This window comes from Varroa destructor, unplaced genomic scaffold (assembly GCF_002443255.2).
Source record: "Varroa destructor unplaced genomic scaffold, Vdes_3.0 BEIS01000001.1, whole genome shotgun sequence".
Classification (NCBI taxonomy): Eukaryota; Metazoa; Arthropoda; class Arachnida; order Mesostigmata; family Varroidae; genus Varroa; species Varroa destructor.
The window spans coordinates 55,170,579-55,197,072 of NW_019211454.1; the positions used below are offsets into that span (position 1 = coordinate 55,170,579).

The 26,494-nt window shown below is 41.1% G+C and overlaps 1 protein-coding gene across 3 annotated transcripts in view; it reads left to right on the top strand.

Moving 5' to 3' along the window:
• Positions 1-3,821, top strand: part of LOC111255493 (uncharacterized) — a 30,118-nt gene extending 26,297 nt beyond the window's left edge. For 2 of the 3 annotated variants that reach the window (XM_022817522.2, XM_022817525.2), the window contains 3 exons: positions 32-694; positions 2,262-2,371; positions 2,936-3,821. In XM_022817522.2, the coding sequence (XP_022673257.1) occupies positions 32-694; positions 2,262-2,371; positions 2,936-3,100 (938 nt within the window). In that variant the 3' untranslated portion in view covers positions 3,101-3,821. The remainder of the gene's footprint in view (positions 1-31; positions 695-2,261; positions 2,372-2,935) is intronic. The other variant, XM_022817523.2, reaches the window with a different exon arrangement.
• Positions 3,822-26,494: the final 22,673 nt, after the last annotated feature.

Here is a 26,494-nt window from a genome sequence, read left to right on the forward strand (position 1 = left end):
GTCCCTTTTAATTTGCTATAAAACATTTCAGTAGCAGCCGTTGGTGAATCGGCAGATACCGACCATATTGTGGCTCCATCCGGGGCCCGACTCAACTCTGACGCCGTCTCCGTTCCTTCTGGCCAACCTGCATTAATTTCCTCAACTTCGACAGTTACTACGTCAACGACAACTTCAACGACTACCACTACAACTACCGAGGAGCCTTCGACGACGTCCACCACCGAGGCATCGCCTAAAAAGGGTATTGGAAACCGCCGAACTCGTCCTCCAAGGCCTTCTGGGGGATCTCGAAGGAGAACTACAACAACATCCACAACAACGACTAATGTTCCATCAAAGAGAACTACGGTGTCGCGAAAACCACGTCCCACTAGACCATCTCGGCTGAGCGGAGGCCGAAGAAGGCCTTCAACGGAAGCACCCAAAGATGACACCGAAGAGAACAGAGACGAATCTTCCACAACGACGGCTGCATCCGATACGGAAACGAAGCCTACCAGAAAGCGTTTCGGAGGCGGCCCGCGTCGTGGTTCAAAACGAACAACCGTCCAAGCACCGGCAGCTTCCAGTGCAGAAACCACAACCACAGCACCAACGAAGAAGCCCCTTCCCACAAGAGGAACCGCTGGCGGCCTCTTTGGAAAGGGACAGGGAATTCGAGGACCTCGGCCAAGGCCTGGCAGAAGACCAGGTACGATGTTAGCCTCATCCTCTAAAAATAATACTTTTTTTGTTATACTCTGGTGAGCGTCAGTCTCTTAGACATAAAACGAGTGATATCATACAACTCCACAATTTGTCTATACCTTGCCGTCGCTAATTGTATGTTATTACGCATGTACTGAATGAGGAAATTTGTAAGGGAGCTGTTTTCGTCATAGCATCATATTGTTACGGGGTAGAGCATACAGAATGGACACAAACAACAAGCTAGTCTCACTTTGCCACGACATATAGAGAGTCTGAAAAAGAAAGAAGCCGCTAGCTTTCGGCGAGATGGCAGTCGTTTCCTTTCGTTGTCGGTGGTTCTTTCTCAACTAAGCCAATCCCCAGAGGTATCATTAGCCCTCTTCGTTGTTGATGCTTGCTCTCCTGACAGCCATCATATATTATTACGATCCATAATAGAGATAGGTCGTTAGATTGAGAGCTCTTAATGTGTCCTTGAGGCCCGCTCGGCAACATCCTGGTGCAATGAGTTGGGGGAGGTAGACCTTCCCGCAGCATGTTGCTTGCTACGGTTGCAGCAACTATAACGGCCGCTTCTGGTGTAGTTTCTTCTAAGGCTATTGTACTGATGTTGTCGATCTCGTGTCTTAGCGCGTTAGAAATAGTGAGCGGCGAATGTGTTATAGAAACAAGGACAAAATGAAGGAAGTGGTATAAAAGGGGACAAAAAATAAGACAGGGGTGAAGAATATGCGTCATAAATAATTGCGATCGTTTTGTTGTGTTCTTCAGAGTAAATTTCCTTTGATTTTACGCGACGCGCACGTTATATATCATTTTCAAGCCGAAACAGGTCAAAGGTTTAAAAAAAAAAATCGAAAACTTGTCTCTTCAAGTAATCGATCCAAGTGTTAACGCCTTAAAACGTATAATTTCGAATATATTTTCGGCGAATCCTAAAAAGGTAAATAGTTATTCTTTGATTGAATTCTGTCTAGTTTTCTATAGTTGTAATAACAACTGCGTGATAAAGTTTTAGAGAACTCTGGATTTGAACAAAAACAGCGTCAGACTTGGTGTAGTAAAATTTATAGGCGCCGTATCTTTACCGCTAATCGTTAGTTGCTTCCAAGTGGAATTGGAACAATGAACGGTATAAAAAGGTTTCATTCTGGTTTTCGGTAAAAAAAGCTCGACGTGTTATTCTTTAAGTATGGTTAATGTTTACTTCGACCGATAGCTCATAATTTATATACCGCGAACTTTAAGTCGCCACTTAAAGCATCGCTGTTCCGTCTAAATTTCTATCAAACAGACTGATCTTTGAACTTGTATAAAGTGAACTGATTCTCTCTTTCTATTTTGTGTTAATTGCGTAGATACATTACAGAAAAAAATGTATACCATGTAGAAATCTTAATTAAATAAAAAAAATTTTATTTATTCACCTTTGCTGGCAGTAGCCAAAAAGTTGCTGTAGATATCATATGACTTCATTTGAGTTTCTTTTTCCTTCTTTTATAATTAATTGTATTATTAGTATTATAACTAATACCCTAATTATGACTGATCGTATATTTCGTTCATAGTGAAGAAGCAGCAAGAAGAGACAATCGAAGCTGGTGAGGAAAAGGACAAAACAGGTCAAGAAGAGGCTCCAAAGACGGAAGCTCCTGTAGCCAGGACTGAAGAAACAAAGGTATAATTAGTTAATCAGCCTATACTTGATGAGAGGTCAGGCCAAATTTCATAGGAACTTGATACATTCTCTACCGATATTTACAACGTATAAGTGCTTTTGCGATATATTAATTTGTTATTCACGACTATATCATTTACTGAAAACGTTTCTCGTATATTTATTTGATACGATTGTAGCAGTGTGTTGCAAATTTTTTATTTATTTTCTATTAGTAGCAGTTAACTTAGGTATTTCAGGACTACACTGCAGTCTCCTGTACTTACTGGAAAAAACGGTTATTATCAAACTTCAAATCATTAAAAATTAACTCCAGGTTGCCTTTATAGACTCTGTGTACATCCTTTAAAAAAAATGCACTGAGCTAAAAAGGCTTTGCGTCAGTTTTCCTATATATTCAACTCCGAACCGCAACTAGGCAGATAGATAAGATTTGATGAGGACCGTACCAGCTTCTCAGACGCTCTTCTAGTTTTTTTCTCTATATAGAGCGTACTGCACTGTGTTGGACATACAGCTACGAGCTTACTTAAATAGCTAAGGTAAAACTGTTATTTGTCATAGGTTGAGGAAACTGGCGATGCGGAGGTGACCGAGAGTCCCGCAACAACATCAGGACCTTCACGACCTCGACAAAGGCAACGCGGTGCGCTTTTCGCGAATAACCGGCCTCGACCCAATCTGCGTCGGCCCACTCCTGCAGCAGCGCCAACAGCGGCCGAGAGTTAAATGATATCATCAACACCGTCGCTACATACGACGCGGTTGTAGGATTGGAAAAAGCTTGAATGAGAAAAATCGAAAGAATTTGAAGATCTTGGAGGGAAAGAAAGAAAGAAAGCAAAAATCAAGAGATAAAGATAAAGAAGGAGAAACAAATAGATACGCTACATATGGCCGTGTAAGCGCCTCGTTCTGCGCGAGGCGGTGACTACGGCAATACTGATTACCTCCATGGGCCACCGCCGATAGCCTAGCGCTGTGGTAGGGCAGTTCGTCGCAGCTTCCCTCTATGTAAATTATTAAGTGTTGTGTCCCTGGCGCTTTTCTATCCCTAAGAAATAGGTGCGTCGTCTGCTCTACTGCGTTGAGCAGAGGAAAAAAAGAAGATGTGGAATTGGAGCGCGTTTAAAACAATCGCTGCCACGTTCGAGGTTTTTGTGGCATGAGGATCCTTAAATGAAAATCTCATAATAAAATGAAATGGTAATAATAATATAAACAAATCACTGCAAAGAATCGTATTACGGAGAATGAACGAAAAAGAAAACAGCAAGAACAAAAGCACGGGAGAAACGAGACGATGAGAATGACGACAAAGATGATGAAGGGACCTGTTTTGCGCGCTATTTTATTTAGCAATGATAATATATAATATAAATGTCTTAATGTTAAGACTGCCAACAGATGACCGAATAAAGAGTAAAACCTAAATTTTAATAAAGATAAACCTATAAACGTTTTTAACGCTGAAAGGGTTGGTAAGCACAGGGTTTACAGTTAATCCTTTTGCTCCTTTATTTTGCCGTTTCTCGATGTTCGCTTTGAAGGTGATAACTTCACAAGAGTTTATTTTTTTGCAAGAAAGTTCAAACTCCAAATCTTTCGGGCTGATTCATAGCTGTCGTTTTTATAGGAGAGGTTTTCAGGGTTATCATCATTTCATTACATTTGTATCTTTTTTTACTTTATTTGTGTATAATAAGCAGACGGCCATAGCAAGCTTAACTGTGTCTATACGCATTCGTAAAGGTACACACGTATATCGCACATGTTTTTTTAATATTTACGTCAAAAACCTGTCAGAAGTGGTTGGGGCGCATTTGCATTGTTTCTACTAGACATCAGAGCAGCGAGGTAACTCTAGTACAAGCAACGTTGATCTTAGCATTTTTGTTTTGTTCATTAATTAATATTGAACTTTTTTAGAATCATTAGTTAATTAATTGTTAATTAATTAACTAACGATTCTACATTAACTTTAATTGTTGACCCACCGGTGCACTGGCTTGAAATGAAATTTCTAAAAATGTTGCCAAGGTTATATTTTTTACATTTTTCTATATATCGTTAAAGTCAATACAGGAGAAACTGCTAAGCGGCACCAAGCTTATTTAAAATGATTTTCCGAGCCACTTTACCGCTTGAAAGTTGTACTACTAAAGCTGCCCAGTTGATCATCAGCTTAAATACACGATAAGCTTCTTGACTTTGCCATTGGACACTAATCCAATTGGTTCAGACAGAGCGCTGCCCAAAATAGCACAATTCTAGTACTATTTATTTGTTATTACCGTTTTTATCACCGCTATTACGTTTACATCAAAGGTGGCTTAAATCGACAATGCTCCCTAAGACTTGTCCCTAGCTAAATGAATCGTGCCGGGAGGAACTGCACAGCAAGGAAAATAGACATTATACGACCGCTGTTTTCTAAAAAAAAAGAGCGTTCTATTCGCTGTCAGATAATTTATGACTAGGATTAACCTCTGCAATAGTTCAATTAAACTTGTTCTTGACAGGTTGAACTTAAGCGTTTAGTAGCTTCTTTTGCATGTCGTTTGACTAGCAGTACAATAATTATAAATGATAAATAATAACCGTAGGATCAGAAGCAAATCGCTGCGAAGGTTTTTTACGGGGAAGAAAAGCAATATTCCTATATGCCAGTGATATGATAATGGAAAAATACAAAGAGGCGACGCGCTTTACGGTTTAATGTAACAGTAAAGTCCAATAGATTCCAGAGCTGGAAGGTTTTTAGGTTTAGAATCGGCTAAAAACTAAAAACATATTATTAAGCATCTAGTATCTCAGGGCAACCTAAAATTTTATAGAAAACTATGTTCACGATTTTGGTCATTTGAGAAAAGATCTATTTTATTAGTTTTAAAAACTAGTGAAATTGATTTGAGTACGGTATTTAACCTAATCCTCACTAATATTACTATTATTATTATTTATAAGGGATATAACGAAGATAAAGCTTTGCTCTACGTTTACTAAATGTTTCCTCGTATATCACTCTATGTAAATTTAGCTTGAAAGCATAATTATAACTAGAACGTAGTACCTGATCCATATTTCTTTCCCCTTAGTCATGTTGGTAGGCATTTAATTTACTTTATTATACTAAATAATAAAACTTTTCGTAATTAGCATCCAATTAGCCCTGTCTTAAGCCATTATCTCAGGTTAAAGAAAAATGACCATTTGTCTTACGTGCAATATTTAGTAGGCTTGATTTTTCACGGTCTGCTTTGTCCAGTCAATTGTTCTACAGACCTTTGAAGTTGGATGTACAAAATAGGAAAGTAATTATCTGACCCATGTTTTTCTTTTTCTCTCTCTTTTTTTTGAGTGGGTCGGTGTGCTTCGACTTACAGCCCACTGCCGGCCCTTCACCGCGGACGGGTATACTCACTATTGCATTTAGTTATTTAGTGTTTTGTTGGATGCGGAAAAGACCAGGTCTGTGGACAAATATTTTGCGGCAGTGTAAAAAGCTTCCCCAAAATTATGCAAAAATTACACCAACAAACAGAACAGAAGCCTTCTGTCGATACCGGTTTGCGTGGGAGCGACATCATCACTGCTACGCTACACACCCCTAATCAAAGCAAAGATAGAAATTATCCCTATTTTGCAGCAATCAAAAGGCTCCTATGGAAATGAGTACGACGAATTCGTCCACTACTTTCACCCGACGCGGTATTGCCGTCCTCTAAATCGTATCCTTTGCTGAGACTGACTGAAAAAATGACTGACATGTGCCTATACCCCTCATCCGCCATTTCTCATCGGAAACCCCCAAAGTTGCTGTCGTACCGTAACGATTCAGAGTTAGGCGGTACCATGAATAAATACTTCTATAAATTCAGTTACAACTATCTCAATCTGATTGCTATTTGCCACCCATTAATCTACCTATCCTACTTTGTTCCAAGCCCCAAGGAAGAATGACGTCAACAATTCTTTTCCACGTTCCTATCCGACTGCCTCGCGCCTAAATGCCAAGATGATTTGCGGCAATTGTTATGCCCGCCTGTCCAACCGCTAGCTCGAGGTAAAACTCATTTGCACAGGACGTTGGCTGTGTAGAATCTTTATATAAGGTAGCTTAGGGATGACAAATTTTCCACACTTTAGGATCACTGCTGTACTAAATTGGAAGACAAGTACAGACCTGTTCTACAATATGGGTACCATTTCGCCTTATTGTTTGCCATGGAGAGAAATTTTCATTTGATAGCTCTTCTTCAATTTCGTATATTTCAATGCTGAAGTCGAAAAACTACCTAATGGAAAACCTGTCAATTATTGACGTAGACTCACTCGCTTTCACCAGCAACGACCGCTTTGAAAGTATGAAGTTTCGCTCCTCCACTTCCAAAAGCTACCGTATATGTGTTTTAGTTTTACTTGCAAGGCTGTCTGTCGTTCGTTCGTTATTAATTAAGACGCGAAAAGTTGTTGTGCTCATAGGTTTTGAAACAACACCAGCTCACATGTCTCAAATTATACTAACAAAGTACTGTTATTATATTACTGCAGTTATGGTAGGGTTCCCTTTTGTGTTATTCCGGGGCACACACAAATCGAACTTATTATGACGAGTATATACTATGTTAGTTGTGCAGGTTATGACTCAAGAATGCACAATACGGTTTCCTCCTGTACCGTAAACAGGAGTGGAAAGTTTTCAAAGTCGCAAAAAGAGGCGACGATTCGACCGCTTGAAAAATATACACTCTCGCCATGGTGAACCTAAGTGAATGGAATATGTATATTTTTTAAAGTGAATAGGGAACCTTTCCTATATATTTACACGGTACTCTAATACTTCTTTTCGAATAGTCTCATCTTTACAGGAGAGGCGCAATGACGTGACGCCCTTCTCACCGGTTTGTTTATTAAAACATGACTACACAGGGTTAATTTAGCCTTTGCTTAGAAAGCTACGTGGTCTATGATTAAAGCTACTTCAGAGGGCAGTGTAAGGGAAAGCATATTTCTATTTACGAAGATTATTTGTCTTTGTTAATATAAGAGGCCGACCTGAGGCTCTTATTAACTATTCGACAAACGCGTTGCCAGAAATAACCTTCCGATTCCTAATGGAGGCATAGGTATAATTAAATATGTCCTTTCCGTTTCTTTTATGAGTTCTTAGCTTTTTTTGAGTTAGTCTTCTCCGTATAACTTTTTTCAGACTCCTTGAAAATCCCACGAAGAGTAAAAACAGCGTAGCCATTTATACTGAAGAAAAAAAAAATAAGAAGCTCCTGTGTAATTTCTTTGCGAGCTTTCCCAGTGCGAATACTGAAGCTCATATATCGAAAAGAAACCGTTTGCCTTGGCCACGATGAGCTTTTGCGCTTCTTCCTTGCGCTGAAAGAATGAATGAATGAATCATCCCAGTAAAAGCTGCTACATGTTCAAAGTTCGAATATTGCTGGGTACGATTCGTGCTAAATACCATTATTTTATAAAGTGAAGACCATAATGGTTTCGAATTTTTTTAGAAATGATTTTCCTTTGTGATGAATTTATCATTGTACATCTTATCGCCTTACTTGTATGTACCATAGAACAACACTAACAGCCCGATTGTTAGATGCTTAATGAACGTATTTTGTGCGGGACAATAGAACAGATTTAGTGCCATTCTGTCTCTTCTGAATGAGGGTAAGTATTCGTACAGTCGATGGCTGAATTTGCTCGCTCATCAAATTATTTATGAGCATGCGAGGTTTACTGGTTCCACCAAAAAAAGAACCGGCTTCTGTTTGAAATGGCCACTGCCTTCCTCCAAAGGCAACAGATACCCCATGTCGTACTCAGGCTTCAAATGAATGTACGAGCTGGAAGCTCTCCAAAAGCAGCAGGCCGCGGTCCGCGAAGCGCTAGTATCGTAAGCAGTGAGGCTCGATTCCGCTGAAGGAATCGAACATGACCATCGAATGAGAGTTAAGGAAATCTCCCTGAAAAACCAAGTCATCCGCGTTGCCGATATCTCAATTCTGGCTTACATATTATATATATGATCAAATTACGACGGAAGCCAGTTGGAGAAGGACTGCCCCTAGAGATTGATGCGATTGGAGGAAAACATATAAGGCAATATCGAATTAGCTTAGCAGAGTCATAATCATTAACTAAAATTCTCACGGAGATTTAGAATTGCAGCCATCACAGCGAACGATAGGAACAAATAAGTTGAGAACTGACGACGACCGGGCCCTAATGAGTAACTGCAGTTGCATCCTTCAGAATAATAAAAGAAAGGCCGATTAGTGGTCACAGAGGGGATCAAAAAGTCTGTTAGTTGGAGCGGGGTGAAGTAGAGGTGATGAAATGTGAGAAAAATAATAATGATAACTGCAGCTGCGTGAATGCATGTGTTCCACTCTAAATTATAATTAGAAGTGAGCCGTTATGTTGGCAAGCATGAGGAAAGCAATCAGGCCACAAGAAAGCCAAATAATCGTGCTAAGAGCTTCGTGTCGGGCTAACTGTATTGGTACCACGCGCAGATAGATGAACATGGTAATAGGAAACATGCCAATAAGGAAGCTTGAAATCTGTATACATGTTTGTATTGTATGCGTATATGTTGAAGTCTGGGGAAAGGGCGGAGTCCATGCAAGTAATTGAACGGGAAAAGGAAAACATCGGGAATGACCACCGAAATCATGGGAGTGGCAGAAAAAGCGACTACTTTTATTTATAGGCCGATGAAAACTATGCAACGGACCAGAAATTGAGAAAGCGATAACCAAAAGCGAATGGTCGCCGCTCGACGTACCCGTCAGTCGTTACTGAGGCAGATAAGTTCTGAATGGCGAACAAGCGACAGCCAAAAAAACAACGAAATAAGCCCCATTTCCTACTGACGTTGCATAACGTTTTGGGTCTAGTTTTTGTCTGATGGCACCAGCAGTAGCAGCATTGAATCGAGACGGTCGAAGCGGGTCGCACAAGACAGATGAGAATAACTATTTTGGCAGGCAGGAAATGCGCAAAGCCCTTCCGATTGGTGCCCCCGGGTGGCCCTTAGGAGCCCCATACTGTGGACGAAGATGCAGCCATATGCAGGGCATAGAAAGAAATAACCGACAAGTACTAAGAAGTAAATGCAGTCTGCGAGCTGGAAAAAATCATACATGCCGCAAATGTATCTTTTTCAGTACTAGAATATTCTAACATATAGATTGTAACACAATAGGAAAATAAGAGAAATTTGAGTACATCAAGAGGGAAGCTGCCATAGGTTGCGCGAAGGCTAATTAATGTGTTTACCATAGCAGAAAATGGCGACTGCCGAAACGATGGGTGGCTCATTGCATTAACTAGACATAGGTGGCTGCTTGATGAGCTTTAACAAAGCAGGGCCGGCTTTCATAATAGGGAAATGCACTTGGCTGGACTATTTTTTAAAGCTAACTGAACAAATATGAATGATCTGTAGCTGGAACTGTTACTCTAATGTAGAGGGTGTGCAGAGAGTCTCGTGGCAGATTGAGCAAGGACTGCTTACAGTTGAAGAGTTTTTGTTGAAATACACAAAGTACTGCAACAAAAAAACCTACTCAACTATGCAACATATGTCTATAAACGCATTGTACAATCATTGGCATAACTTTTACTACCTTAAATGTTGCATCATGGCTTCTCGTCAACAGGCTTTGGCTTATATCATGATCAAAATCGATCGCTTCTACATTATAGTATGGTCAATTAGCACTTTAAACTTAGCTCAAACGAACGTAGTCGTGGTGTAGACGAATTACAGTGTGTTTTCAAAATCAATTAATAGTAATTATATGTTGTTTCATAAAGACCAAATTCTTATTATAGTTTAGTGAAAAATCTAGGACTCGAACGATTGGATAAATGCCTATATTTTGTTCTCTAGCAAGCTAGAGTGATTCGCTGAGACTTGCTTCGAACAATCAGTATAGTAGACTCTGTTTGTGTAATAAAGCATTATGATTATGGCATGATATCCGTGTAAGCTTATGGAAGCAAAGTCGATTGTTTCGATTCATCTAAGGCTCTGAGCTTAAACATTTTCCATCAATAGGTTTAGAGACGCCGTGGAAAAGGTATTGAAACTAAAACAATCTTTACCAAGGCACTGCAACCATTGTTTGCATACTCCCTACTTTCGGCGTGCAGCCTTCTACAAATACGAAACGCCACGAACGCAATACAAGACTATCGACCTTCGGTGCAGAACGAATCAGACCGGCCATATCGATTGATACACACTTAATTTGTAGGCTAATTTCAAGCGGCGCTGGGGCAGATTCAAAAAATAGACGGGCGATCCAGTCGCTCGCGGTATAGACGCTTACGTTTTGTCGGCTCGTCAATGGTTTCACCAGTTATTGCGGTGTCACTTAGCCATCATTGTACACCTTTTATAGACACATAGTGTGACATTACAAGTAGTTAGCACCGAACAACTCATGAAGTCAGTGCGCTGTCACGGTTTATAGGGATACGTTCAGACGATAAAGCCGTTCTTTGGTCAGGTCTCTATCAATGCAGTGTATATTTGGAGACAATTAGAACTAGTTAGATAACAGAGCGTAATCAAAGCCAAGGTAGTACATGTCTCAGTACGGATTAGAATTCATGAAAATCCTACGTAGCATCCATAGCTAACAATTATTTTGCCAGCGCCTGCCGTCTGAAATTCATCGTGGTTTATACGGTACTTAACTAGTGACCTAAGTTAAGCAACGGGTTGCTGTTACGACGGCCATATCGTTGATGAAGGCGATAAAAAAAAAAGTAGGAATACGAGTAGAAGCGCGTATAGAAGAAATGTAATATTACTAGGCGCCCATTTACCTCGTTAGAGCAATAGCGAACACAGTAGTAGCAAATAAAGAAGGTGTCGATACTTCCAACGTAACAGTTAGCGAAAACGGGTGGAGCCATCGTCTTAGTGTTCTCTAAACAGTGAGCGCCTTGGTAGAGAAGAAATTTAAGCATAAAGGCTGAGGGGGGTGAGTACGCCGGGATCTACCCAAATATCTCAAGTCGAGATGGGGTAGAAACAAGTGTGAAAGCAAAACAAAACTAACGAAGGGAAGCAGTTGATGTAGGAGCTTTTGGAAGGAAAAAAGAAGAGTATCGGAGTAACACAGGGGGAGGGCGAGGGGGAGGAGGAGGGAGTTAAGGTTTTCGTCTGTTCTTCCAATTACGATGCGTCCATCTGCTGAATAGTAGTCTGCCAGTTGCACCGTTTTTGTTCGTGATTCTTGGCTTATACGGGTTTCAGGTGCTGGCTGTGGCCTTTAATAACCCGTTGGATAGGCGCTCAGCTCTAAGCTTGGACTAATGGGAGAGAAGCATTCTAAGAATCTGGAAAAGGGAAACACTGGCAACAGCGTAAAGCCGAAAAGATCTACGGACGACGGGCGTTGGGTACAACGATTCTTTTTTTGCTCTCCGTTACTCCTTCTGTTTCCATACGTCTGAGTCTGCGATTCGTACTCAGGAATACTTCAACTTCAACAGAGATTTGAACCCTGATTTGTAGGCGCGGCAGAAGGCGATGAGGCAGATATGTGGATTGTGCCTCGCTTAGAAACTTCCAGAGGATCGCAAATCTTAATTATAGTATCTTGTGCGACAAGATTATAATTCCGTGCTAGATTGAAATATAGGCACTTTATGTATACGCCGTAAGTGAAGCTTCTAATTTTTATGACACTAATGATTGTTTAGTTGTATTCGCTATAAAGGTGTTGACCCAAGTTGACGCGGTGATCAGATGAGGGCCTACGTTGGTGAAAAATACTGTATACGTTGTCGGGAAACGGAAGATCGACGCAACAAATTGTCTGAGCAGCTTGTTGAAAGAGTTAAGAGATATTATTATCCTTATTGGTAGCTCTATCGTATAATGTGATGACCCTTCCTTTCCCCCGTCCTCTGTCACCTCATCTTCGACATCTCTGTACGTGAATAATTCTTTGTTTATTATTTGAAATACATAACAGTGAGATTATGTAACTTCAACTATAGCTAGAGTCCAGGTAGATGAAGCAGACTATCGTGAACTTCAGGATAATCCTTACACAACGTCGAGTCAAAATATACCGTCATATGATTAGAATTAAACTGCTTACACGACCAACCACAAGCAAAACCATTATGACTGCTTATAAGCAGAACGAACAGAAACCACATTCTAGATATATACGGACATGGCGTCCGTATCTTCCTTCTACATGGACGTCGCACAGGTCCATCTACATTTCTCTGACTATTCTCACAGCGAAAATATTTAAAGGTATTATTGTCGTAAGTGGTAAGACCTTCCTTTTCTATTTGATTAATTTTTAAATTTTGTAAGATGAATAAAAAAAAAATAGATATTTATATGTATTGGCTATAGGAAAGAGGCTCTTGTGAACCCTGTCTCAGAAATCGCAAATTTCAAAGCATTTAGATTGTAAAGAACAGCTTGCAAATATCGTTGGATGCATCATTCAAGCATCAGTCCAACATTAATTGTAAAAACAAATTGCTTTGTAAGCTTCAACTCATTCATCTTAATGAATATCACGAAATCAAATTTAATGAATTTGCATTTTAATAATGTGAATTATTGGCGGGCTGTCCAGCCGTACCATAGTAATAGTGGCTGCCATTACCTCGCAAAAAATAAATTCACTGTCTGGTTCTGTGTACTATAAGTTTTTACTTCCAGTTAATGGTATCAATTTTAAACTAAGCTATACACTGTACATTGACTTCTAATATGATCTTAGTGTGATAATATCCCGCTGGTCTCGTGTTACTAGACCTTTTCTCAAACATAAATATCAGTGAATCTTTGAAATTCTAATGGCCGAACAGAAAACGCAACCTGTGTTTCAATATTTTTGTAGGATATGAAAAACGTTTACTATATGCGAATCTAAAAGTACAAGTTTGTAACATTTTCCGGTAACAGGTAAAAAATTATCCGTAGCCTTCTGGGATTACTAATAGTGGTAATGGTTCATGACGCTAAACAAATTATCTCGATTCTTGATGACGCTCTAAATTTATTCTTGCAAGATTTACTATATTATAATGGAAACAAACACACTGGGTCCAAACTGGGCTATTGTTTGTTTGATCTAATACCTCTAAGACGGGTAATCACATAAACTTCGGGTAGTGGAAAATGGCTAAAAGGATATCTATTTCCGTTAAGTTCTTAGGAGAGGCACGTCGATTTTGAGAGCTTTGTATCTAATTTTTCTACGAGCTAAGCAGCACAGAGTTGTAATGACCCTTACAATAGATGCTTAATGACTGCTAGCTGTCGTCTCATGGGTGACTTAGCCTTAAAATGAGGTAATTCGTTTTAGCTCGCCGGTTGTTAGTGTTCTTAGGCTATCTACATGCGTAATATCAGTTTTCTGTAGCCAGAAACGATCTTTAGGACCCATACGAAGCAGCAATAGAATGACAACAAGAGCTAATAATGATAGCAGTAATAGGCTTTACTGGCGAACCTGCACGTACGAGACTGTGTCGATTTGCATATGCCCTTCTATTAGGACCGTGAATCCTAACGTCTTAAGTCTGTTGCATTTTTCAGAGTGACATAAGCTATTGCTGAAAATAGTTCTAACGATTAATTTATGAATGGCTTGACGTAGTGAAAAATATTCGAAGAGAACGAGAATATTTTCGAAAACTATGCACTCTGTTATGTTCGAATTTGTGCGATTTGCCGAATTTTTCGTATCTTTGCCAGTTGAGCTCCAGTTATATTAGCATTAACCTTGGCAGACATATGCTGCACCAATAGAGGTATATGTGGTGCTTACGAGGATGCGGCTGTTGTCTGTAACACTAAAATCAACATTTTGTTTAGAGTAAACGCTGTATCTATACGAATATCTACTCCAATGCAAATACAGGATGGACTTGGATGAGCTCGAAATACCAAATAGATTACATATATTAAGACAACGTAACCCATTTCGGAACAATGGCAAAATCAGCTACCGAGCTGAATGAAAAAGATAGTAAGATATTTTCAAGTGATGGAAGAGGATCCTGGTGATATCACAATGACAAAACATTTTCTTTCTGTTCGGCAAAGCTCGGAATATATTGAACTGAACAAGTCGCATTGACGTATACGTAGAGAATCGGATCCAAGGATATATATAATATACAGGTGTACTCTTCAGTGTTTTCCACTCAAGCACGCCTGTCCGCTTCTGGAAGTTCTTTGCGTAACACAAGAAATCCTTACCAGATGCAACGTTCTTGGCAAAATACGGCCCGAGATTCTTATATGACGATCGCTCTGACTTGAAGAATGTCTACGGGAGCAGCTGTCCTTAGTAGAGCTTTCGTTTTGCAGCAGCAGACATACTTTCACTGAGCAGATTGGCAAAATATTATCTAACTTCACTCCGAATGATGTCCATGCATGTTTTTCTCATTTGCAGTATCTCCGATGTGTAAATGTGTGCGATCGTATGTAAGTATAGCTACGGGAAAATAATTCCTGATCACAGTGTATTTTGATAGCTATACTTAATAACCCTATAAACTTGGGGAAATATGAATTATTCTTATATTTATTAGGATATGCGTAAAAGTACAATTCTAATGTGTCTATAGTAAATAGATTACGTATCGATAAGCAAAACAATTTCACACTATCGCAAGATAGTCTCGGAGAGACGCGGCTTCGTTGTGTGCGAAGCGTGTTTTCAATAGCGACAGTCTGAAGAAAGCTGTTCTAGCTCTCACGAAAACAAACGCATTCTCTAGACGCTAAAAACGTTTAAATAACTAAATAGGATAGAGCACTGAACTTCGTGAAATGTGGACTTAAAGAGTCTGATATCAGCATCTGTGCACAACATTGGTCGCGACACCAACAGAAACGCCTGAGGCGAGTCGACAAGAATGCCATAGGTACATGTTTAAATCTATATTTCGATGTAATCTATATCGTATGGTATTACTTTATCTATATAGAGAGGTCGGCAGATTCACGTAATATAGTCATTAGTCATTGCTAGTCTAAAATCAAATTCATTCTTTCTATTGCTGGATTTTCGAGTACTGCTCCGTTTAGGATGAGTACCGCTGCCTAAAATGCATTTTGCCACAATTTAAAACCTATTTACTACCCTAGTGCTTACATATAAACTTCTGGGAGCTTCTTAAGGAGGTAGCGCATAAGACCATGGTAATAGCCGAATATATTCAAGCAATCATACGGCCAAGTTTGCATAGCTTCGATATTACACGTTATCGATAATAGCTGACATGATAAATGACTCGGGCATAAAACTATAAGCTTTGTCCTTAAAAAGCAAGTAAGAAAGGCATCAAAAATCGATCGAGGTATCAAAAAATACTATGCTTTGTTTCTCCTTGAAGATTTACCCCCGGCCAGTATAGAGTGGTACTGCGGCAACAGCAAAATAACTTTGCCATCTAAAAAAATTAGTAGCCTGTCCGAGACCGTCTGCGGCCGTTTGCTTCATGTGATTTTACCTAAACCTTTATATCACTTCTGTGCGACCTAGTGCCGACAGGCGAACTCTTCACTAAACAAACGAGCTTCTGCCCGTCCTAACTATATCGACATTCGATAGCAGCCAATATAAGACAGAGCTCACATCCAAGCTGATTTCATTTTTTCAGCTATATATGATATTTTTTTGGTTTTAATACACTGCTGCCTTTTTCTAGCCATTGTCCATTGCTGCGGTTCACATTCTCAGGAAGCAAAGCTGGAATCAATATGGTCCAAGACGGCGTCTCCACTCTACCACATAGAAGCTGTAATCGAATACGGTTAGTCGACCATTTGAATTATGACTAGAAAAAGCCTGGCTCGAACTTCAATACAGGTACAGAACATGCGACTGCATGCATGGATGCTTTTACTAGTGACGGCCTTACTGTCCAGATGGAAAAAGTTAGCTCCCCCTAGGCAAATTCAACTAAACATAACGCTTATGTTTGTAAAAATTATGTTGCAATATATGCAAGCTATTGTCTAAGGTGGATTGCTTCAAATCTCGAATCAGACTTACGCATGTGTCGAGATGGAGAAAGTGTGTATCGCAGCTGTCTATTGCTATTTGTTGTGTTCTTCCTTCGCGAAGCATCGATACCTCAACTACTCTCAACTCAGAAAATGGTCATTATTGTCCAGTCTGAGTAAAGATCATCCACCTGTCCTTACTAATCGTCCAATTTTACAGTAATTTTATGTGTAACATACACGTGTTGTTCCTCAGTAAGTTTTTCTAAGGTAATTTGTGACTTTCAGGGTACAAGGTATGGGCTAGACCTGTTAATAAACAATTGTTTATTAACAAGCCTAAAGTGACTTAAATAGAAAAGTCGTGAGAATTCTCTCTCTATGGACCTTGACCCATTGCTTTTTTAGGTGTCTAGCATCAATCATTTTACTTTACACATTCTCTACGACTTTCTTACAATCGAGCAAAAGCATTTTAAATGGTTTCCAATGTTCTACCCGTTGTTATACTTATCGTGCTTTAAGGGCTCTCTATCTATGGTAAGGCATTTGCGCCGCAACAAGTAGTTGTCCGTTGTTTACACGACCGTCGACCGCGAAACAACGCATTACTTTAGTTCTTCATCTTTACCGAGCTCTCTTAAATCTCTCATTTCTGCGATCACTAGGTATAGCAGTAGATGGCGCAAATGTACTAATCTTCCAAACGCTTTGGTGTCACCCTTGTTTCGTATGCGCTTCCGCTGTCTAACACATCAAAAGGCCTTTTGGCTTAGCGACGGGAACCATATAACGCCTCGTTGAACACGGACGTCGCATTATCTCTATGGGACGTACATAGACCAAGTATAGGAGGAAAAAACGATTCGATTGATTGTCGACTTAATTGTCTAGACGTTATCCTGTTTGTCCATTGATCGAGCTTGTCGTGCATAACTCTTTTGCCCTACTCATTCCTATATAAGTAGGGCTTTTCGACTAAGTCGCGAGTGGGCGCCTTCCCCTGTCCTTGGGTCGACGGACTGAAGGAATGTTGTTTCAAGAAGTTCGAGGTAAGGTTCCGAGTAAGAAAGACAGCTACAAGAAACAAGCGTTTAAGTTGATGTTGATTGTTTGACTAGCCGAAACCACTTTGTTCGAGCGCGGGATTAGCTCAGAATGGCGTTCTTCTGTCCTGCCTGTGTTGGACGTCAGCATACCAGCATAGGTAGTTAACTTAACAAAGTTGCTCAGCCGTTGTTCGAAATTCAAGCCCATGGCAACTCAACAGTGATTAGTTAGTCTCAGCCGATTGCATGAACGCAAGGCGACGACACAGTAGATTCTCTTTATGACTGAGAGATTCAGCAAGTTCTCCCAAGGCCCTCCTATTTTGGCGCTAGTTGGCCTATCGGTACACAATAGTAGTCGGCGCTGTGACTTTTTTCTGCGTCCCTGCGCTGCATGCGTTTTATGACGAGTTCGTTGTCTTCAAGTCTTTTAGATCGTTGACCTCGTAGACCTTTTAGATCGTTGTGGAATGCCGTAAAAAATTATGATGGCTCTTTAATAGGGGCAGGGAAGATTTTCTCCTTACTTACTGTACTTGGCGTGGTAAGTTTGCATAGCTAGAGGTGCTATGAGATTCAAAAAAGAGTCATCCATAAAAAGCAGAATAGATGCATCCAAATTGTTGTCGCCTAGCGTTTCTTATTAGCACTAACAAATCATGAGCACACGAAACATAGGGCACGAAAGCCGACAGCTTAACGGCTGAAGTAATGTCCGATCGAGCAGCAGGTTGCCGGGTGATGCAGGTATCGCAGTTGAATAATCTGTTCTTTTGTAATAGAAGACATGTCAAAGGAAACTAATACGGACAAGGTCGTTCCATTACATAGCAACTTGAAGCTTGACACAAGCTATTCTGACAGAGTCAATGGCGGTTCGCGACAAAGGCAAATTTAAACACAAACTAATGTTTCCATAGCATCCAGCTGCTGCGAGATCTTTCTGTTGGCCAATCTTAGATATCCTGACCGTAGACGAAAGCATGCGTAAATCTGACGTGGCCTCCGTCTCTACGTATACGCAAGTCTAACTCAAAGGAATATTGCGTAGTATGAGGTAAATTGTCAGTTCAACCAGGGGCAATGTCAGATAATAGTAGATATACGAAAAATATTAAACAGTCTGTCAAAGAAGCTTTAAAGGTACACGGCTTTTTTATAGTGATAGCAAACGCAACGTTTCTTGGACAGTTGGAATTTTACAGCTAACAATTAATTTCTACTATGCCGAGAAACTCATTGCTGAATATATAATAGATTGGATAAAAGGGAACCAGCAGTATATAGTATTCTTCCGTAGGTCGCTTGCGTAATTTCGGTCTCAGACGATTACTGTTCGGCGTTGGACTTGTTGAAGTTCGATTCAGTTTTGTCTGTGCGTACGTGCGTGCGTGCGTGCGTGCACAAGTGTGAACGCCTTCTCGAACGGCGATATGCACTTTATAGACTATATTAAGATATTTTCAGTCATTTCATTTGCGATAGGTCGTAGATTAAATGGGTACTGAACTGCGTTCAGCTGTATCCGCTTCGAACTGCAGCCTTCGACCAAGTCCTGGGGTTAATTCATGTTATTCCGTCACCTTCTTACGAATTCCAGCATAAAAATAGCCAGCAGTAGAAAGAAAATTGCCGTCGATAATACTTTAAGGTGATCCAAGACAGAAACGATCGGAACGGGAAGCCAACAAGGCCCCAAATATGTTCGGTAGTCAAAAAAGTACTGACGGTCTTTAAGCGTCGAAGCTGTTATTTATGTAGGACTTCTGTGGTTCTGAGCGAAAAATTGCTACGAGGGCTCCTCGCATCCCCACAACAAATTGAAAATAATAACATTAGACGTGTCTGACAGAAAACGAAACAAATAACGGTCTAAGGTCGCAAGTTCCCGGCTACACGACAAATACATTGAACTTTCGTATCCGAATTCTTTCAATTGTTGCCGGGTAGCTAAAGATGTATATGGTACGGCGTTGTCATGGTAGAAAGCGACGTTTCTTCTGTCCGCTAGTTCCGGCCGATTTGTTTAATAGCTTGTTGTTTTCTTACTGGTTGCTGGCAGGAAAGATCTGAGTCAACCGGCAGCTGCAGCGGTTCCTAATGTACGACTTTTTGTCATTGTTACCAAACACACAGAATTACCTTCTTTGACGTCGCTCGGGGCTTTGCCAGAAATAATCTTCTTCGCACATTACTGTCGTATGTCATCCACTTCCCATGACCTATAATCAACCGCCTTGGAAATTTCGTTGAAATTCTATAGAATTTGTGTTGCATCCAGATAGCGAGCTTCATTTTATACCCAATTTTCTTCAAATAGTTGAAAACTATATGATGATGGATATTAGTTCATTGGCAATGTCATGGCTGCTTATGCGGCGATATGTATCAATATTTGCAATAATTCTGTCAACGTTTCCAAAATGAAGGTAACAAAATCATCTTTAAACCGTTTTTACCAGTAACGCATCTTGACAACAGACAGCGCAATTTTTTTGATCCCGGGTAGCATTTGCACCGTTGTCGTAACACAATTCTAAAGTTTAGCAACACTACAAATAAGAAGAGTTGTACAAGGGGAAACAGATCGTCTCTGCGCGAACTTGGGCTGGACAAAATGACGGCAATATAACTAAGACATCGATAAGATATTTCTGATTAATCGACGCTTCGCAAACATTGCCGCGCTATACATCAGGTTCACTGCAGTTGGCCGCACACTGAGGCCGTGGGTAGCTTAACCTAAGACAACTATTTTTGTTAGGAAGAACAATGTGGCACAAAGACCAATTATAGTTGTCACCAGCTAGTTGTTGGTTTGCTCACAACAAGGGTGGCAGGGTACGGGCCTGCCACTTCGTTGGATGACTGCTTTGGGGAACTTTCTACAGCAGAGTCGGAAGTTGAGGGTAACAGAAGACGAGGATGAACACAATCGGACGTATGTCTGATAGGGGAACCGATTGCCGGTCAGCTTGCGGTCGATCTCATTGAGGCAATGACAGAAGAACGCCTGAAGTAAAAAGCAGAAGCATGAAGCCCTCGGAAGGTGGCACGGGATTAGCGTTCGCTTCTTTTATCAGCTGCGTTTGTCCGAAGAACTGTGACCTTTGCGAGTCATGCGGTAAATAGCAATGATGCTGCATTATATCGAGCCCCTACATGTGTGCTCGGCTCACAGCGTTACTGGTACGTTAATATAGTGATGGATAAAAACACATACCCTCACAGCATGAAGCTGACCCACATCAACTAGATGCTCTTGTAAGTGAAAGGCTACCGTTGTTGACGATAGACCAGTTTTCTACCCTTCACCCCGTTGCAGGACACAGTGCATACATCTGCATTGACGGTACAAACGCAAATATCTACATCGTTGCTCTTTTTTTTGTTGCATCTCTCTGTCTCGCTGTGCGTGTTTCTCCATCGAACGCTTTGGGTATGTCTAGTTCAAGAGGTTTCGACCGGGCTTGGCCCCGCCCCCAGCCTGGGCGAGACTGCCTAGTCTGCGTAAGGTACTAAGATGATCCCATCTGACCGAGTATCTGTATGCCTAACAAAACTTATGGTCATGTTATAGCAATAGTTGTGTTGATCGTGGCGAGTGACACTCCCCTGTCCACCAGGCGTTAGCCTTCGTTGGTTGGAGGCATCTTTTCACCTCCTTCTTATCTCCACTTCTTCCTGCCATCAGTCGCAATGAGGTAGAACGAAAAAGCTGCAGGATCCGTAAAGGGCACAGAGTGCGGGGGTTAGTAAGCACTGCTGATAGGGTTTGCTGTATGAACACGGCTGTTAATAACACAGTTGTCACCACTGTTGCCATTAGATGTCATCTATTTTCTCCAGTTTCTTCTACTTAACGATTTCCTTTATCGTCATATTGGTGAGTGCATGTTTATGGTAAGTACTCTAACCAGGGAAAGTAGGATCTTATTTTCTAAAGGTAGGTAAGTGTTAAAAGGCGGTGTGGTTTGCCGATGTTCATTACAGCCGAAAATGATAGTTATATCTATTGAACGGTAGGATAGGTAAGGAGTATGATGGAACCTATTATTACAAGTGGTCAAAAACACATCTAAGTTTTTCAACTGGACTCTACTTCGTGTGCCTCATGCTGTGGGCGGACCTGTAGCCAGAAGTAAACTACAGTCTATCTTTACGAACGTCAGCTTATTTGTCAATATGTAAGTGCGTGTGAAGTACAACAACTGATTATCACTTAGACATGCCCGTTTCAATCTAAATCACCTAGAGGCAATATCTCTACATAGGCTTATGACCACAAGCGCCTTGGAAGTTAACTATCACTGATATTTCCATGGGATCCCTTGGTGGCGTATATACCTATTTTTCATGCAGAGCCTACGCTGGTCAGCTACTGCTATCATCACAGAGTCCTGCTAGCATTGGGTGAGTTATGGGTTGTGTTTTTCAAGGGAGGGGGGGTGGGAAAATGGATAAGAATAGAGAAACCGAAAAGACAGGAGTATGATTTGCGTGGAAGGAACCTGATAGGTAGACGAAAGAAGCAATAATGAAGGATATCAAGGCCATATTGTATGTACACCAGTCGCCGAGGACGGACAAATGACAACCAGCGACGTGGCAAGAGACGACGAGTGGGAGTGTGGTCCGACAACAATAGGAACTCCACAGCGGTTGGCGCTCCAACAGAAGTAGCTGCACGAGGGTGAGCTAGGATAGCCAACAACGAATCTGCTGCTGCCAGCTAGCAAGCACTAGACAAGAAATGGATTCAGCGGGCGCAACCGCACGCCCAAAATTAAGGCTGGTAAGGAATGACGAGAGGAAGAGTTCGAGGGTAACGGAAAGGAGAGAGGGAAAGGGATGGCGGAGTTGGAAGTGGTAGAGGTGCAAGGACGAGATGAAGAGGACAGCAGAGGTGACGTTGACGGCAATGACGTAGAAGATAACAAAGAAAAGATAAAGTAAAGCGAAGAAAAGAGCTTATAAAAAAGGCAGAATGGACGGGTATGCGGCGGAGATGGTGTGCGCGAAAGTAGCAAGAGGCAAAAACGAAGAAGCAAAAGGTACAACGTACAAGACCAGCGGGTCCCGGCGGAAAAGGAAGAAGAAGAGGATGAGCGCGACCAGCAGGAAATGACGTGATTGAGTGACAGGATGACGTGCTTCCTTTCTAACTGCTGGTACCACTAGCGCTTTACTTGTGGTGTCCGTTGTCGCACTATCGTGCCTCGTTTCTCGACTAGATCTCTGGTCGAGCTTCCGTTTAGTTTCTTTGTCCTCGGAAAAAGAAAGCTGTTCCGTTTTGTCTATGCTCGGGGCAGCAGTATGCAGTCGAGCAATTTCTAGCTGGACAGACAGCAGGGTTCACCAGGATGTATTATACAGACAATGGCTGGCCATTCATGGTCAGAACAAGCTGCTGGCTTATGTTTGTTGGCACACTAACCAACTTCTAGCTACGGCCTGGGCTGGTACATTTATTCACATTTGTTAAAGAAGAATCTATGTGTGTATATACGAAAGCGAACAAAGAAAGGCAATAGGTGTGTACGAACTTCCTAATGTCTGTAATAGCGAACGACGCAGTTTAGAATGTAACGCATCGGCTTGGCCTTCCTCCGCATCATTCATCATAATTCGAGGCTAACACGCGCAGAGGGTCGAAAAAGGGGGGCGGGGGGACAAGAAGGACCGAATACAAAACTAAACGAGGTGTAAAAACTCAAGCATACTGTACACTCACATGTACACTTTTGAATGGGCGAGTGCATGAAATCAGAGGGAAGTTGGAAAAAACGATCGCAAATATTAATACATTATTGGTATCTACATGAGCCTCAGTTGCAAGCACCCTGTTTTTCCCAGAGAGAAGACTGTGTGCAACAGAAAACAAAAGCCAAATAACGAGATAACGAAGAGAAATAAAGATGGCTATTATTATTCATCTCTAAGATGACAAATTACTCACTGTCCTGCAGTAGCGCGCCCTGATATAAGCGGAGACGTATGACTTGTTCTCCGCTAGACAGACACATACATATACAAAGATGTATTATACATACATTTCTTCGAGATCGTCCTCTTTGCCTCCCGCTGGCCTGAGCAAGCTTTCCGGTGACCACGAACGGTTCCTCCGGCTGCATACAGCATTCAAGCTAAAGCCCTACTGCATAGCCTTGTGCCAAAATAGAAGACTGTATGGAAGGCCCGGGAAACGCTAGCGAACGAAATAGAAATGTGCCTGGGTTTGTCGGAGAATAAATACGAAGAGATCTCTTTTCTATAACGTTTTACCCCTCTGATCGACTTCAGCATAAGCCGAGCGCGCCACCGCAGTACTACAGCCCATGCAAGCCGAGGTCAACAGCAAACCATGATGGAGAGAAAATTTGACCTTGCTCTCCGTTATCGCTGTCTGAGTGTCCACCTCTAAACGCGCGGCCCTACTCTTTGCTTATATTTCCTGTGACCTCACAAACTCTTTCGAAACTAGGCTTGCCTAGAATTTGCTAGTGCTACGATAGCTACGAGAAGTACTAGCTGTACCAGTAGCGGTAGCAGTGATAGTAGAAATAGTCGAATTATTGAGAGGACGTCGGGCGGCTGGAGTTACCTGGGCTGTGAGTTCCAAGCTCCCAAAAACAATCGGAAAGCGGCCTGATGCTTGGGAGAGTTCCTTTTTACAAAATTACGTTTAGCAGCCCATTTTATTTTTCGTCCAGACGTACGGCTGAAGCTGTTTCCACTGAGGCGCATCTAGCCTCACTTTCATCTTCTACCTGACTGGCCCAGCTCTATACTTGAAGTAGTCTGCCCATGCTTCCTGCTGCCTTCTGTATGTATATCTTGTTTTTGTCTTTCATTCAGTTATTTCCCTTCGTTCTTCTTTTTTTTTTTGGAGCTAACCATAACAGATTCCAAGTGTGTGTATGTACGTACGCAGCTACATGCGATCTAAATCAAATGCAAACCGTAAGAAGATCAGGGTGAAAGCCAGACAACTTTTTACTGCTCGCCCATGTACAATGTTCCGAATCAGCAGGCATACTAGTTTATGAGAACACTTGAAATATGCTTACGTATGCATACCAACGAATATGTAGTTAAGAAAGAATTGAATACTAGGGTGGGAAGGTAGTGAATCAAACAAAATGATGGACATCGTTAGATAACGAAAAGTGTACCATGTTATGCCCACATAAGTGGTCGAAGTTAATGTTGTTCCAAGCTGTCCGTTGCAATTTATTTTTCTTTAGTTAACTGTCAACTTACTATTGCCTTTTTTACAATATTTCCATATTTCGATTAAATTAATTGCAATCAAGCTTGCTTTTCCGAATATCTCAAATTAGCGTTCCAAGCCCCGTGTCTGTTCTAAACTGGACAATGTCAAAATGAGAATGCATCAGCTTTTATCGTTGGTAGTTAACCCATACTTTATGTGTAAACACTATAATATTCCTGTGTACTTGTTTCCCTGTTTTGCTGTGACGGTTCAGCTTAATTTATATTGTGACAATAATCAGGCATTTTCTAATATGATGCAAATATCCAAAACGCTAAATCAACCTATCTAACATTAGCAGTAACCATTTCTTCACCTCTTTAAAATATGCCTAATTTCTAATGCTATTTTGGCTTTTAGATCATTTCTCATTCCTGTTAACGTTGTCTCACGTAAAAGTTATTAACGTTCATACTGCTTTCTATTAGCTTTACGTAAAAATACGTCTATAATGGTTGTTCACATATATGTAGTATGTATAGGATACATTGATGTTTGTGGCACATTTGGACATGCTATGTCGGAAGCCACCAATTTTCAATGGCTGTCTGTTCCATAAACCCGCGGCTGTTAGGCCTGACGCTATGTACGATACCTAGCTCTTATCTATAGAAAAGCGTTTGTGGCGTTAGAGGTACACCTGTGTAACTCACGAACGTTTGTGCGTATGTGCGACCCCCCGAGAAACAGTGTGTGGTTTGACATCTGTTACAGGTTTATTTAAATTGGCTTGTATTTCAACATCGAACCCGCTGAGCCAAGGGGACGGGTTGTTATGCGTTGCACGATATCGTAAATTAATTGCCCCATAGTCAATACTTGCTTGTATTAGCTCGAAATGCTAGTTTGATAAGCTGAATCCTAGTGGAATATACCGAATATTATTGCAAGCGTTTGTTCTTGCCTCTTCTTGCGGGGCTATGATGTGGGCAGATTTTTATGGCTGATATAGACCACTACACAAACAAGAAGCGACGTGACCGGATTGGCTGCTGTGCATTTCTTTCAGTGCGTTGCTGTGTCAACCGTACGTAACAAACATGTTACCACGGTAGAGTTAGGTAGAAAGAACTACCAGTTATGATTCGTTCGTAGAACACAGATGAATGATCAACAAAAAATAGGGAAATGTAATAATAACAACAACAATCGAATCTCCATTGCGACCGTGCTATCTCAGAGGACGCACATGCCAGAGGTTGTACATGATCCTTGTCATATTGATATCAATAAGACTTCCACAGGGGTATTTTGACTTGTCGTCGCCAGCTATCAAAAATGTAAAGGCTCGTAGACTGCCTAGCCGCTTGATCGGCACGAAAACAGCAACGTGACCTATATTGAATGCCATACGCCTGCCTTAAATGAGAACAGAGCTTATTATACTTCAGATATTTCGTGTTTGCCTATGTAAATTTAAACAGAATATCCTGGAACTTGAAAAGTTTAAACAGTCCTTTGTACGAAACGGCTCTAGAAGATGCGCGTTCTGTTCTCGCTGAAGAAGCTTGTGCAAACCCTCAAATAGTAGGTCGTATCCGTCTGGTGTAGAAAAGTATCGAAGGTCGAAATTTCGTTGTCAGCTTTCGTAATGTTTAACTTCGCTACTAACTTCTGAACAAGGAACCCATAACAACAGAACTTGTATGGCCAATATTCAAGCAGGCAGAACATGCACGTTAATTAATGACGGAACACAGCTCCGCATTACACCATGACGATACTTGGAACCGAGTGGCAAATCTTCCAATGGGATTCGA